The sequence below is a fragment of the Hyperolius riggenbachi genome, chromosome 1 (assembly GCF_040937935.1).
Source record: "Hyperolius riggenbachi isolate aHypRig1 chromosome 1, aHypRig1.pri, whole genome shotgun sequence".
In the NCBI taxonomy this organism is placed as follows: domain Eukaryota; kingdom Metazoa; phylum Chordata; class Amphibia; order Anura; family Hyperoliidae; genus Hyperolius; species Hyperolius riggenbachi.
This window is the reverse complement of record NC_090646.1, coordinates 681275988-681291518: the sequence shown is the minus strand read 5'-3', so window position 1 is coordinate 681291518 and position 15531 is coordinate 681275988. Positions and strand designations below refer to the sequence as shown.

Below are 15531 nucleotides of genomic sequence, written 5' to 3'. Positions count from 1 at the left end.
GTGTTGAGTGGAAGGTTATGTGTTGAGTGGAAGGTTAGGTGTTGAGTGGAAGGTTAGGTGTTGAGTGGAAGGTTAGGAGTTGAGTGGAAGGTTATGTGTTGAGTGGAAGGTTATGTGTTGAGTGGAAGGTTATGTGTTGAGTGGAAGGTTAGGAGTTGAGTGGAACGTTATGTGTTGAGTAGAAGGTTAGGAGTTGAGTGGAAGGTTATGTGTTGAGTGGAAGGTTATGTGTTGAGTGGAAGGTTATGTGTTGAGTGGAAGGTTAGGAGTTGAGTGGAAGGTTATGTGTTGAGTAGAAGGTTAGGAGTTGAGTGGAAGGTTATGTGTTGAGTGGAAGGTTAGGGGTTGAGTGGAAGGTTAGGAGTTGAGTGGAAGGTTATGTGTTATGTGGAAGGTTATGTGTTGAGTGAAAGGTTAGGAGTTGAGTGGAAGGTTATGTGTTGAGTGGAAGGTTAGGAGTTGAGTGGAAGGTTATGTGTTGAGTGGAAGGTTATGTGTTGAGTGGAAGGTTATGTGTTGAGTGGAAGGTTATGTGTTGAGTGGAAGGTTAGGAGTTGAGTGGAAGGTTATGTGTTGAGTAGAAGGTTAGGAGTTGAGTGGAAGGTTATGTGTTGAGTAGAAGGTTAGGGGTTGAGTGGAAGGTTAGGAGTTGAGTGGAAGGTTATGTGTTGAGTGGAAGGTTATGTGTTGAGTGGAAGGTTAGGAGTTGAGTGGAAGGTTAGGAGATGGGTGGAAGGTTAGGAGATGAGTGGAAGGTTAGGAGTTGAGTGGAAGGTTATGTGTTGAGTTAAAGGTTAGGAGTTGAGTGGAAGGTTATGTGTTGAGTGGAAGGTTAGGAGTTGAGTGGAAGGTTATGTGTTGAGTGGAAGGTTATGTGTTGAGTGAAAGGTTAGGAGTTGAGTGGAAGGTTATGTGTTGAGTGGAAGGTTAGGAGTTGAGTGGAAGGTTATGTGTTGAGTGGAAGGTTATGTGTTGAGTGGATGGTTATGTGTTGAGTGGAAGGTTATGTGTTGAGTGGAAGGTTAGGAGTTGAGTGGAAGGTAATGTGTTGAGTAGAAGGTTAGGAGTTGAGTGGAAGGTTATGTGTTGAGTAGAAGGTTAGGGGTTGAGTGGAAGGTTAGGAGTTGAGTGGAAGGTTATGTGTTGAGTGGAAGGTTATGTGTTGAGTGGAAGGTTATGTGTTGAGTGGAAGGTTAGGAGTTGAGTGGAAGGTTAGGAGATGGGTGGAAGGTTAGGAGATGAGTGGAAGGTTAGGAGTTGAGTGGAAGGTTATGTGTTGAGTTAAAGGTTAGGAGTTGAGTGGAAGGTTATGTGTTGAGTGGAAGGTTAGGAGTTGAGTGGAAGGTTATGTGTTGAGTGGAAGGTTATGTGTTGAGTGGAAGGTTAGGAGTTGAGTGGAAGGCTAGGAGTTGAGTGGAAGGCTAGGAGTTGAGTGGAAGGCTAGGAGTTGAGTGGAAGGCTAGGAGATGAGTGGAAGGTTATGTGTTGAGTGGAAGGTTAGGAGTTGAGTGGAAGGTTATGTGTTGGGTGGAAGGTTAGGAGATGAGTGGAAGGTTATGTGTTTAGTGAAAGGTTAGGAGTTCAGAATCGCTTTATTTCGCCAAGCATGCCTGGGCCATGCCCGGAATTGGGTTTGGAACAGATACATAGCTCCCGAGAGGTACATAGACACAAAAAGACAGGAAAAAGCGTCATAAATACAGAAAGCGTCAGAAGTACAATAAGATCATGACAGTAATACCATCAACCACACCCTAAAGTATTTTAGGTCATCCAAAATGAGTGTGCAGAAAGGAACTCATAAAGCATAATGTAACCATATAAAGAACAGTAGTTCCCTAAATAAACCGCACCACTCATATCTAAGCCCAGTGGAAGCTGCTAGATTCTTTAGAGCGGCAAATCGCGACGGCTCCCTTAGGATACCATGTCCCACATCCCATGCTGACTTATACTTTCGGTAAGCAGCTGCATCTTACTCTTTGGTCACATGGTTCTGATCTTTATGCACTTTTCTTCTTTTTCAGCTATTGCATGCTGCTTATTTGCACTTACTGCACTGTATTGCTCATTTGCATTATCTTTTCCCCTCTGTGGGAATCTACCTCACATGTTTTTGTTATTTATGGGTATTGTTACACTGCATTGCTGAGGCTTCCTGGTATATATTCATATCATTGTATTGGCAGTGGGTTTCATACGTTTACCTACCATTCATTAAAATTGCTATTATTTTTGGGATGTGGAGTGGAAACACATGTATTTGTTGATTATATATATATATATTGATTTGTTTCCATGCATGGTTATCCTTATTGTTTTTAAGTGTTTTTATACCATTTTGTGAATAAAAGATGATTATATATTGATTTATATGAGTGGTGTGGTTTATTTAGGGAACTACTGTTATTTATATGGTTACATGACGGTAATACATCATAATCAAATATGTAGATACACAAATGTACACAGATGCACAATACATTCAGCGTCAGTATGCATTTTCAGAAACAGAAAAAACATTGTTGAAGTCTACCAGAGGTGCTGGAAAAGCTAAGCAGTTTAAAGAGAACCCGAGGTGTGTTTAAAGAATGTTATCTGCATACAGAGGCTGGATCTACCTATACAGCCCAGCCTCTGTTGCTATCCCAAACCCCACTAAGGTCCCCCTGCACTCTGCAATCCCTCATAAATCACAGCCATGTTGTGAGGCTGTGTTTACATCTGTAGTGTCAGTCTCAGCTGCTCCCCCGCCTCCTGCATAGCTCCAGTCCCTGCCCCCGTCCCTTCCCTCCAATCAGCAGGGAGGGAAGGGATGCAGGCAGGGACTGGAGTTCTGCAGGAGGCGGGGAGAGCAGCAGACTGACACTATAGAGATAAACACAGCCAGCTCTGACAAGCTGTTTGTCAGCAGCGTGGCTGTGATTTATGAGGGATTGCAGAGTGCAGGGGGACCTTAGGGGGGTTTGGGATAGCAACAGAGGCTGGGCTGTATAGGCAGAGCCAGCCTCTGTATGCAGATAATATTCTTCAAACCCACCTCGGGTTCTCTTTAAATGTGATGACTGGTGGCTGGTTGTTTGACAAGGAAGCATGTTATTTTACAGCCCGCTACTTTGCAGGTGATAGGGCACTGATACAAGGTGGAAGAATGTTTAGGTAGTTCAGAAGACTAACGGCCGAAGGGAAGAAAGAGTTCTTGTGTCTGGTGGTCTTGGTGGGGATGGCCCGAAGCCTCCGGCCCAATGGAAGTGGGGTGAATAAACAGTGGCCTGGGTGTGAGGGGTCACTTGCGATCTTCAGTGCCCTGGCATGCAGTCTTGTGTTATACAGGAGGTCAAGGGGAGGCAGAGGTCTCCCAATGATCTTCTCCGATGACCTGATGATCCTCTGTAGCTTATGCCTGTCGCTGGCGGTGGCTCCCGCATACCAGACCAGGATGGAGGAGCAGAGGATAGATTCAATGGTGGCTGAGTAGAAACATGTCAGAATCTCCTGCGCCATGCCGAACTTCCGCAGTTGGCGGAGGAAGAAGAGTCTCTGTTGGGCTTTCCGCTGGGTTGCCGTGATGTTAGCCCTCCAACTGAGATCGCTGGAGATGATAGTGCCTAGAAGGCTAGCGCATGGCACTCTGTCCACCTCGGTGCCGTCAATGTAGATGGGAGGCGGGGGGAGAGCAGACATCCTAAAGTCGATTATTAGCTCAACGGTTTTGGCCGTATTGAGCACCAGGCTGTTCTCCTTGCACCAGTGGCATAGTTGAGTTGAGTGGAAGGTTAGGCGTTGAGTGGAAGGTTAGGAGTTGAGTAGAAGGTTATGTGTTGAGTGGAAGGTTATGTGTTGAGTGGAAGGTTATGTGTTGAGTGGAAGGTTATGTGTTGAGTGGAAGGTTATGTGTTGAGTGGAAGGTTATGTGTTGAATGGAAGGTTATGTGTTGAGTGGAAGGTTAGGAATTGAGTGGAAGGTTAGGCGTTGAGTGGAAGGTTATGTGTTGAGTGGAAGGCTAGGAGTTGAGTGGAAGGTTAGGAGTTGAGTGGAAGGTTAGGTGTTGAGTGGAAGGTTCGGAGTTGAGTGAAAGGTTAGGGGTTGAGTGAAAGGTTAGGGGTTGAGTGGAAGGTTAGTGGTTTAGTGGAAGGTTAGGAGTTGAGTGCAAGGCTATGTGTTGAGTGTAAGGTTAGGGGTTGAGTGGAAGGTTAGGAGTTGAGTGAAATGTTAGTGGTTGAGTGGAAGGTTATGTGTTGAGTGGAAGGTTGGGAGTTGAGTGGAAGGTTATGTGTTGAGTGGAAGGCTAGGAGTTGAGTGGAAGATTAGGAGTTGAGTGGAAGATTAGGAGTTGAGTGGAAGGTTAGGGGTTGAGTGGAAGGTTATGTGTTGAGTGGAAGGTTATGTGTTGAGTGGAAGGCTAGGAGTTGAGTGGCAGGCTAGGAGTTGAGTGGAAGATTAGGAGATGAGTGGAAGGTTAGGGGTTGAGTGGAAGGTTAGTGGTTGAGTGGAAGGTTATGTGTTGAGTGGAAGGCTAGGAGTTGAGTGGAAGGCTAGGAGTTGAGTGGAAGGCTAGGAGTTGAGTGGAAGGTTAGGGGTTGAGTGGAAGGTTAGGGGTTGAGTGGAAGGTTATGTGTTGAGTGGAAGGCTAGGAGTTGAGTGGTAGGCTAGGAGTTGAGTGGAAGATTAGGAGTTGAGTGGAAGGTTAGGGGTTGAGTGGAAGGTTATGTGTTGAGTGGAAGGTTATGTGTTGAGTGGAAGGCTAGGAGTTGAGTGGAAGGCTAGGAGTTGAGTGGAAGGCTAGGAGTTGAGTGGAAGGTTAGGAGTTGAGTGGAAGGTTATGTGTTGGGTGGAAGGTTATGAGTTGAGTGGAAGGTTAGGGGTTAAGAAGGGGTGAGGTTAAAGTTAGGAATTTAGGGGAGGGAGGTTAAGGGTTATTAATTTTACTAAACATTTTTTTTTTTTCAAATTGAAATGACGTTTCCTGAGTCTTTAGTTATGGGCTGTAATTTATTATGTAAGTAAACGTGCTCATTCTTCATTTAGTTAATACGCTGTAAATTCATATGAACTTTTTATTTCTTCCACTTCTTCTGCAGCAGCATCTCTATTGAACAAGAGTACAGGCAGTGAGTAATGCGAGTAGACAGAGCCTCTGAAGGGATTGAATCGTAGCATACACGTGTGTGTGACTGCCTGGGCAGCTTAACCATTTCCGCCGCCCGGACGTGAAGCTCACGTCCGGGCGGCAGCTCTGCAGTGCTCCCGCGCTTGGGCGCGCTCCCGCCCGCGATCGCGGGCGTGCCCCCGCATCCCCACTGTGCCGCCCGGTAGCCCTGGGATCAGTGAAAGGGAACATGGTTCCCGATCACCGATCCCTTTCCCCCGCAGAAAAACCGAAGCGCTCCCCTGTGAGGCTCCGGCTCTTCTGCCCGGAGAGATTTCCGCATCCCCCTTGTACTTCCGCTTAGAGAGAAGTACAAGGAGGGAAACAAAAAACGAAGGTGGCCATCTTGTGGCCAAATAGTAAAACTACAGCTACACATTTTTTACATTACTATTTACACAGCTAACGTCATTAACCACTTGAGGACCCACCCTTTACCCCCCCTTAAGGACCAGCGCTGTTTTAGGTGATCTGTGCTGGGTGGGCTCTGCAGCCCCCAGCACAGATCAAAGGGCACTCAGAGCGATCAGATCGCCCCCCTTTTTTCCCCACTAGGGGGATGATGTGCAGGGGGGGTCTGATCGCTCCTCCTGGCTGGCATTTTGCGGGGGGGGGCACCTCAAAGCCCCCCTCCGCGGCGAAATCCTCCCCCTCCCTCTCCTACCTACCACCCCCGGGAGATCTGGGCTGCACAGGACGCTATCCGTCCTGTGCAGCCAGTGACAGGACGTCCCCTGTCACATGAAGGCGATCCCCGGCCGCTGATTGGCCGGGGATCGCCGATCTGCCTTACGGCGCTGCTGCGCAGCAGCGCCGTACAAATGTAAACAAAGCGGATTATTTCCGCTTGTGTTTACATTTAGCCTGCGAGCCGCCATCGGCGGCCCGCAGGCTATTCACGGAGCCCCCCGCCGTGAATTGACAGGAAGCAGCCGCTCGTACGAGCGGCTGCTTCCTGATTAATTAGGCTGCAGCTGGCGACGCAGATGTGCGTCGCTGGTCCTGCAGCTGCCACTTTGCCGACGCACGTTATGAGTGTGCGGTCGGCAAGTGGTTAAAAATTAACAGTTTATGTCCCACACCAAAATATTACCCAAATAAAAGTTTTAATAGTAGAAAAAAAAAATTACAATTAGAAAAAAAAAAAAAAGACATAAATAGTTACCTAAGGGTCTGAACTTTTAAAATATGCATTTGAAGGGGGTATACTACAAACATTTTTAAAATTATAAGCTTGTAAATAGTGATGGACGCAAAACGGAAACGATGCACCTTTATTTACAAATAAAATATTGGCGCCATACATTGTGATAGGGACAAAATTTAAATGGTATAATAATCGAGACATACGGGCAAATAAAATACATAGGTTTTAATTATGGTAGCGTGGATTATTTTAAAGCTATAATGGCCGAAAACTGAGAAATAATAAATTTTTTCCATTTTTTTCTTATTAATCTTGTTAAAATGCATTTACGGTAAAGTGGCTCTTAGCAAAATGTACCACCCACAGAAAGCCTAATTAGTGGCGGAAAAAACAAGATATAGATCAATAAATTGTGATAAGTAGTGATAAAGTTATTAGCGAATGAATGGGAGGTGAAAATTGCTCTGATGCATAAGGCGAAAAATCCCCGCGGGCTGAAATGGTTAATATGTAAGTACCATGTAATGTAGTCACTATACAGGCCTGGCCAAAAGTTTTGAGACTGTCAAAAATATTAGTTTTCAGAAAGTTTGCAGCTAAACTGCTTTTAGATCTTTGTTTCAGTTTTTTATGTGATGTACTGAAATATAATTATAAGCACTTCATACGTTTCAAAGGATTTTATTGACAATTACATGAGATTTATGCAAAGGGTCAGTATTTGCAGTGTTGACCCTTCTTTTTTAGGACCTCTGCAATTCGAATGGGCATGCTCTCAATCAACTTCTGGGCCAAATCCTGACTGATAGCAACCCATTCTTTCATAATCACTTCTTTGAGTTTCTCAGAATTAGTTGGTTTTTGTTTGTCCACCCGCCTCTTGAGGAATGACCACACGTTCTCAATAGGATTATGATCTGGGGAGTTTGCAGGCCATGGACCCAAAATTTCAATGTTTTGGTCCCCGAGCCACTTAGTTATCACTTTTGCCTTATGACACGGTGCTCCATCATGCTGGAGAATGCATTGTTCTTCACCAAACTGTTGTTGGATTGTTGGAAGACGTTGCTGTTGGAGGGTGTTTTGGTACCATTCTTTATTCATGGCTGGGTTTTTTGGCAAAATTGTGAGTGAGTCTACTCCCTTGGATGAGAAGCCACCCCACACATGAATGGTCTCAGGATGCTTCACTGTTGACATGACACAGGAATGATGGTAGCGCTCACCTTTTCTCCTGACAAGCCTTTTTCCAGATGCCCCAAACAATCGGAAAGGGGCTTCATGGGAGAATATGACTGCCTTAGTCCTCAGCAGTCCATTCACCATACTTTCTCCAGAAGATCAATCTGTCCCTGATGTTTTTTGGGAGAAAAGTGGCTTCTTTTCTGCCCTTCTTGACAGCAGGCCATCTTCCGAAAGTCTTCACCTCACTGTGGGTGCAGATGCGCTCACACCTGCCACCATTCATGTGTGGGGTTGCTTCTCATCCAAGGGAGTGGGCTCACTCACAGTTTTGCCAAAAAACACAGCCATGAATAAAGAATGGTACCAAAACATCCCCAACAGCAACTTCTTCCAACAGTTTGGCGAAGAACAATGCATTTTCCAGCATGATGGAGCACTGTGTCATAAGGCAAAAGTGATAACTAAGTGCCTCGGGGACCAAAACGTTGAAATTTTGGGTCCATGACCTGGAAACTCCCCAGATCTTAATCCCATTGAGAACTTGTGGTCATTCCTCAAGAGGCAGGTGGACAAAAACCAACCAATTCTGAGAAACTCAAAGAAGTGATTATGAAAGAATGGGTTGCCATCAGTCAGGGTTTGGCCCAGAAGTTGATTGAGAGCATGCCCAGTCGAATTGCAGAGGTCCTGAAAAAGGGCCAACACTGCATCTATTGATTCTTTGCATAAATCTCATGTAATTGTCAATAAAAGCCTTTGAAACCTATGAAGTGCTTATAATTATATTTCAGTACATCACATAAACCACTGAAACAAAGATCTAAAAGCAACAATAGATTTGATGACTGTGGCGCTTTACTGGCTGTAATGCTATAGGCTGCGGAGAGAACTATGGGGTTTTCTCAAACCTCATCGAATTTAAAATATAAAATGAAAATAATGTATCCGCGCCTTAATGATCAATTCATTAGAACTTCAAAAAAATAAAAAGTTTATTATAAAACTTCAATTTGTCAAATTGATTAAAAAGTGAGATGTCTCCCAAGCTATTACTGAGATCAGCTGACCTCACCACACTACATACATCCATACATACTGCCACATTCACAACTCAAAATGGTTACACCCTCCGCACAGAAAAGCCAGCCTCAGCCGCCCGTGATCGTGTAGGGAGATCCCACCCCAATTGTGTATAATGACAGATTGCAGGCTTGTCCCTTAACTGTGGCAGCGTGGGTAACAATCCAACTTAGACTCCGTGCACTTCCCAAAAGTACATAAAAGTTGCTTCATAAATGCATAAAAGTTCCAACAATACTTTATCTCCAATCCAACGGATTTCCTCTTCATACACTTAAAGAGAATCTGTATTGTTAAAATCGCACAAAAGTAAACATACCAGTGCGTTAGGGGACATCTCCTATTACCCTCTGTCACAATTTCGCCGCTCCCCGCCGCATTAAAAGTGGTTAAAAACAGTTTTAAAAAGTTTGTTTATAAACAAACAAAATGGCCACCAAAACAGGAAGTAGATTGATGTACAGTATGTCCACACATAGAAAATACATCCATACATAAGCAGGCTGTATACAGCCTTCCTTTTGAATCTCAAGAGATCATTTGTGTGTTTCTTTCCCACTGCATCTCTCATGCACTGAAGTTTCAGGCTGCTCTTTTCTTCTTGCAAACAGCTTTGCCCTTGTCTGTAATCCTCAGTATGTGAAAGCCCAGCCAGCTCAGAGGACGATTTATCCAGCTTGTAAAAGATGAGAGAAGAGAGAAGCTGCTCTAATCTAAATAATACACAGGCAGTGTGCAGAGAGGGGCCTGGAGGGGGGAGATTCATCACAGAACCACAACACTGAAGAACTTGGCAGCCTTCCAGACACAGGCTGACAAGTCTGACAGGGGAAAGATACATTGATTTATTACAGAGACAGTGATAGTAGAAAGTGCTGCAGTAAGCCAGAACACATTAGAATAGCTTTTGGAACTTGTAGGATGATAAAAAACAGGATGCAATTTTTGTTACGGAGTCTCTTTAATGTATTATTTATGGACAGTGAATTATTGAATTCATAGCAGTATTCCTGCTCCGCATATAGCGTGTACAAATAATACATTAAGTGTATGAAGAGGAAATCCGTTGGATTGGAGATAAAGTATTGTTGGAACTTTTATGCATTTATGAAGCAACTTTTATGTACTTTTGGGAAGTGCATGGAGTCTAAGTTGGATTGTTACCCACGCTGCCACAGTTAAGGGACAAGCCTGCAATCTGTCATTATACACAATTGGGGTGGGATCTCCCTACACGATCACGGGCGGCTGAGGCTGGCTTTTCTGTGCGGAGGGTGTAACCATTTTGAGTTGTGAATGTGGCAGTATGTATGGATGTATGTAGTGTGGTGAGGTCAGCTGATCTCAGTAATAGCTTGGGAGACATCTCACTTTTTAATCAATTTGACAAATTGAAGTTTTATAATAAACTTTTTATTTTTTTGAAGTTCTAATGGATTGATCATTAAGGCGCGGATACATTATTTTCAAAATCTAAAAGCAGTTTAGCAGCAAACTTTGTGAAAACGAATACTTTTGACAGTCTCAAAACTTTTGGCCAGGACTGTAGACGCATGCAGTTTCCACCTGTAATATTGTAGGATGGGAAATAAAGGCTGCTTCACGTGTATCAGTAATGGTGCTTTTGCTTCAGGTCTCCTGGCTGGCTTCAGCTGAACAGTAATTCCCAGCAGCTGAGAAGATGGCGGCATCCATGATTTCAGGTAAAGGAACACAAACTGTCTCCTAAATGCAGAAATAGCTCCGCACAATATGAACACACAAGAGGCTGCTGTGGTACTACAGACCCAGCGCTCCGGCTCTAACAGCAAGCAGTGATGATCAACAAAAAGTTCCCCGTGTTCGAGAAACAGCAAGACATGTGTCTCCGCCCCTGAGCTGCTGCTGGGACAGGAGAGTCCTCGTCATGGAAGATGATTGGAGGTGTGGAATAACGGTCTCCTTCATCCGCTCGCTCCTCAGCGGTGTATCCTATCAGTCCTGATCACAGTGTTCTCCCCAGGCTCTATTAGGCGGGTGCTCCACTCGGCTAGTTTTGGTGAGCACCCGGCTGTCATCAGCTCACCTCCTCCTCTGCTTTAAGCAGAGTTGTGCAGAGAAACACCGGCCCTGCATTCTCTCATCCCGCCCCACCCAGCTACTTTGTCATGCCACCCGGCTGGAAAAAAGTTCTGGGAAAAACACTGCTAATCAGCTGGCTTCTTGCACGGCGTGTCAGTGCATGCTCCTCCTTACTTCCGCATGTGTCACTGGCAGGGCGGGCCGGCCAATTCTGTGATGGGGGTGGGGAGAGGAAGAGTATACAGCATAGTGCAGACTGCTAAAAATTAACCATGCCAAAGTTATACTCACAGGATATTTTCTTGTTTAGTAGCATATAATAACTGGCATTCCCAACACTGGAGTTTTGGCTCTTTACAACAAGCAATCTGCAGCGAGTTCCTGTAGAATTAGACCTGGTCAAGTCTAAGTAGCCGGTGCGCAATCCCTCTGCGGGTCACCACTCAACACACAATATCAATATAGTAAATACGAAGGAGGCGTTCAATTGGCTTTCAAACTTGCGTTTTATCAAATCCCAGTAATAAATACTGGGATTTAATAAAAGGCAAGTTTGTAGGCCAATTTAGTGCCTCCTTGGTACTTACTGTTTTGGCTCTTTAGCCTTCATCATCCCCCTGATACTCTTCCTTTCCCCACCCCCATCACAGAATTGGCCAGCCCGCCCTGCAAGTGACGTAGGCGGAGGTGAGAAGGAGAATTGCAGTGAACCATGCACTGACGCCACGCAAAAATCCAGCTGATCAGGACTAATAGGATACACCACCGACAGTGTTATTCTATACCTCCAAACATCTTCCATAACGAGGATTCTCCTGCCCCAGCAGAAGCTCGGGAGCGGTGACAGGTGTCTTGCTGTTTCACGAGTGTTGCAAACTTTTTGTTGTTCACCACAAATTGTGTCCTGTCCTATGTGTATATGTGAAGCAGAGGTGACAAGGATCACACCTAGTTTTATAGGTCACTTAAAACTTTGTATAAGATTTGTTTTACACAGTAGAATCCCTTTATAGTAAACTCCAAGGGACCGGTCAAAGTAGTTTACTATATCAGAAGTTTACTATATCGGAAATGGTCATAGTCATGCACAGAAAGTATGCTATAGTCATGCATGCAGGTATTTCACGTAGCTTTCCAGTGCACTTACTACCAGCAGGACCTAAGGAGGGAGGTATGTAGAGGGCAGGCGCAGTCCAGCCGTGTACGCTCCCTGTCGTGCTACCATGCCCGTCATAGTTCTGCGACTGCGCAGGCGTATAACCCGGCGACAGGAGTGCAATGAGCACGCTCCTGCGGCCAGGCCTTGCATGCGCAGTACGTCCTGACTGGCGGATTTATCAGGCCGTCCAGCATAAGATCCCGGCAGCGTGGGAGGACAGCAAGGGACCAATCAGCCTGAAGGGGGCAAGAGGAAGCCCCAGGTCTGTATAATTTTTTTCTTTTAGGTTGTCTCAGGTTTCCTTTAACAGGCGGTTCTCTTCTTCCACAGATGTGGTAATATACGTCTTTCTATGCTTTGTAAGAATCAGTTTAGCTGGAAGGCCCCATATACCACAGTTTTTGGACCATAAGACACACCTTCTCTTCCCCAAAAGTGTGGGGGTTAAAGTCTTATGGTCCGAATGCAACATATAATGTGTCCCCCACATTGTGATGTGAACGTGCATACCCAATCGTGACATGAACACACATACCCGATCGCAAACTGTACCTGCCTGTCCCTATCTGTCCCCCTCTGTCCTTGTGTGTCTCCTTCTGTTTCCCCCTCTGCCCCTGTTCCCCCCATGTCCTTCTGTGTCCCACTCTGACCCTGTCCCCCCATATCCTTCTGTGTCCCCCTCTTTCCCTGTCCGCCCATGTCCTGTGTCCCCCCTTGTCCTTCTGTGTCCCCCTCTGTCCTTTTGTGTCCCCCCTCTGTCCCTCTGTGTCTGCTTCTGTCCTTTTGTGTCCCCCCTCTGTCCCTCCGTGTCCACTTCTGTCCCTCTGTGTCTGCTTCTGTCCTTCTGTGTCTGCTTCTGTTCCTCTGTGTCTTGTTCTGTCCCTCTGTGTCTGCTTCTGTCCCTCTGTGTCTGCTTCTGTCCCTCTGTGTCTGCTTCTGTCCCTCTGTGTCTGTTTCTGTCCCTCTGTGTCTGTTTCTGTCCCTCTGTATCTGCTTCTGTCCCCGTGTGTCTGCTTCTGTCCTTGTGTATCTGCTTCTGTCCCTCTGTCTGCTTCTGTCCTTCTGTGTCTGCTTCAGTTCCTCTGTGTCTTGTTATGTCCCTCTGTATCTGCTTCTGTGTCTCTGTGTCCGCTTCTGTCCCTCTGTGTCTGCTTCTGTCCGTCTGTGTCTGCTTCTGTCCCTCTGTGTCTGCTTTAGTTCCTCTGTGTCCACTTCTGTCCCTCTGTGTCTGTTTCTGTCCCTCTGTATCTGCTTCTGTCCCTGTGTGTCTGCTTCTGTCCTTGTGTATCTGCTTCTGTCCTTGTGTATCTGCTTCTGTCCCTCTGTGTCTGCTTCTGTGTCTGCTTCAGTTCCTCTGTATATGCTTCTGTCCCTCTGTGTCTGCTTCTGTCCCTCTGTGTCTGCTTCAGTTCCTCGGTGTCTTGTTCTGTCCCTCTGTATATGCTTCTGTCCCTCTGTGTCTGCTTCTGTCCCTCTTCACCTGCTTCTGTCCCTCTGTGTCTTGTTCTGTCCCTCTTAATCTGCTTCTGTCCCTCTATCTGCTTCTGTCCCTCTGTATCAGCTTCTGTCCCTCTGTATCAGCTTCTATCCCTCTGTATCTGCTTCTGTCCCTCTGTGTCTGCTTCTGTCCCTCTTTGTCTGCTTCTGTCCCTCTGTATTTGTATTTGCTTCTGTCCCTCTGTATCTGCTTCTGTCCCTCTGTAACTGCTTCTGTCCCCCTGTCTCTGCTTTTGTCTCCCTGTGTCTGCTTTTGTCCCTCTGTGTCTGCTTTTGTCCCTCTGTGTCTGCTTTTGTCCCTCTGTGTCTGCTTCTGTTCCTCTGTGTCTGCTTCTGTCCCTCTGTGTCTGCTTCTGTCCCTCTTTGTCTGCTTCTGTCCCTCTGTATCTGCTTCTGTCCCTCTGTGCCTGCTTCGATCCCTCTGTGTCCCCCCTCTGTCCCTCTTTGTCTGCTTCTGTCCCTCTGTGTCTGCTTCTGTCCCTCTGTGTCCTCCCTCTGTGTTCCCCCTCTGTCTCTGTGGTTTGAGACCCTGTATTGACTATAGAGGTCTTAACAAAATCACGGACTGGCCACGCATAGCTTTTTCCGCATTCCCGACTGCAATTAGCACTATTGCGGGCCACAACGCGTACAAAAATACGCGTTGCCGCATATCTATGCGTTCATAATGCGGCAATGCGTTTTTTTGTACGCGTTGCGGCCCGCAATAGCACTAATTGCAGTCGGAATGCGGAAAAAGCTACGCGTGGCCAGTCCTGACGGGCCTGTCGACAAAAGTGAAACTAGCTGGCAGCGGGGGACCAGAGGATTAGTGAGTGGCTGTGAGGACACAGGACTGCTGCAGGGGGCTGGTAGAAGCCCCACGTGAGTAAAACTCATTTTTTTTTCTGGCTTAAGTGTCCCTTTAAGGGGGGCATACAACTTGATCAGAATACGTCAAGGAGATGAATGGAAGACGGCCTTTAACACACAAGACAGGCATTATGAATATTTAGTGATGCCCTTTGGGTTATGCAATGCCCCTGCCGTCTTCCAGGACTTTGTTAATGATCTGTTTCGTGATGTTTTGGGAAAATTTGTAGTAATCTATTTAGATGACAGTTTAATTTAATCTAGTAATCTGTTAGAGCATCGTAAGCATGTAAAACTTGTCTTGCAGATATTGAGGAAAAATTCCTTGTTCACTAAATTGGAAAAATGCCTATTTGAGGTCACTCAAGTACCTTTTCTTGGTTATATAATTTCGGACACCGGTCTATCTATGGATCAAAAGAAATTGTCGGCAGTACTAGATTGGCCTCAACCCAAGGGATTGAAAGCTATACAACGATTCTTGGGTTTCACCAATTACTATCGTAAATGTATTAAGAGTTCTCCACACTGGTAGCTCCTATTACCGATTTAAAGAGACACTGAAGCGAGAAAAAAATATATGATATAATGAATTGGTTGTGTACTATGAATAATTACTAGAAGATTAGCAGCAAAGAAAATATTCTCATACTTTTATTTTCAGGTATATAGTGTTTTTTCTAACATTGCATCATTCTATAATCTGTGCAGATTACACAACACTCAGTATTCAAAATGATTCTTTCAGAGCAGTCTGTGAAGTAATGACCTCTCCTCTAGCAGATAAAAAGAAAACTGTTCACTTACAGTTGAGATAATAAAAGTCAGAAGACAGCCCTCTCCACGACTTTGAAAGTCGTAGAGCTTAATGGCTTTTTTGCATAGAGATAACCAGGGCTGTGGAGTCGGAGTCGGAGTTGTGGAGTCGGAGTCGTGGAGTCGGGCAATTTTGGGTGCCTGGAGTCGGAGTCGGGAAAAAATGCACCGACTCCGACTCCTAATGAATTTGTAACTGTAATTATAATAGAAAATATGATAAAATGTTCTATTTCTCAGATAATAGTCATTAAAAATAATGTATATATACAGTATATATACAGTAATAGCTGTGCTTAGTCCACAAAAATGAAATAAACCAGTCAAAATTAGTTACTTGTGCTGCTTCAATAAAGCAGTCCCCGTATTTTTAAGGTCAGATATACATATCTGATTGTGACTGTATATATGATGTGTACACAGGAATCTCTTATATATACTAAATAACATCTATGCTGTAAGAATAAAGCCTGATGTGTAGCTGTGTCACTAATAGAGATGGTCAACGAGATGGAAATAATTCTGCATTGATGCTGATTTATGCAAATGTATGCACTCTCTTTGCTGATGAAATCAAATAATGT

At 45.2% G+C, this 15531-nt stretch overlaps 1 protein-coding gene across 4 annotated transcripts in view; it reads left to right on the top strand.

The window, feature by feature from the left end:
* The window catches only part of LOC137532562 (NACHT, LRR and PYD domains-containing protein 12-like), a 213506-nt gene that overhangs the window by 25247 nt on the left and 172728 nt on the right, over window positions 1–15531 (top strand). For all 4 annotated transcript variants that reach the window (XM_068253228.1, XM_068253218.1, XM_068253199.1 and 1 more), the window contains exon 2: window positions 10196–10265. In XM_068253228.1, the coding sequence (XP_068109329.1) occupies window positions 10244–10265 (22 nt within the window). In that variant the 5' untranslated portion in view covers window positions 10196–10243. The remainder of the gene's footprint in view (window positions 1–10195; window positions 10266–15531) is intronic.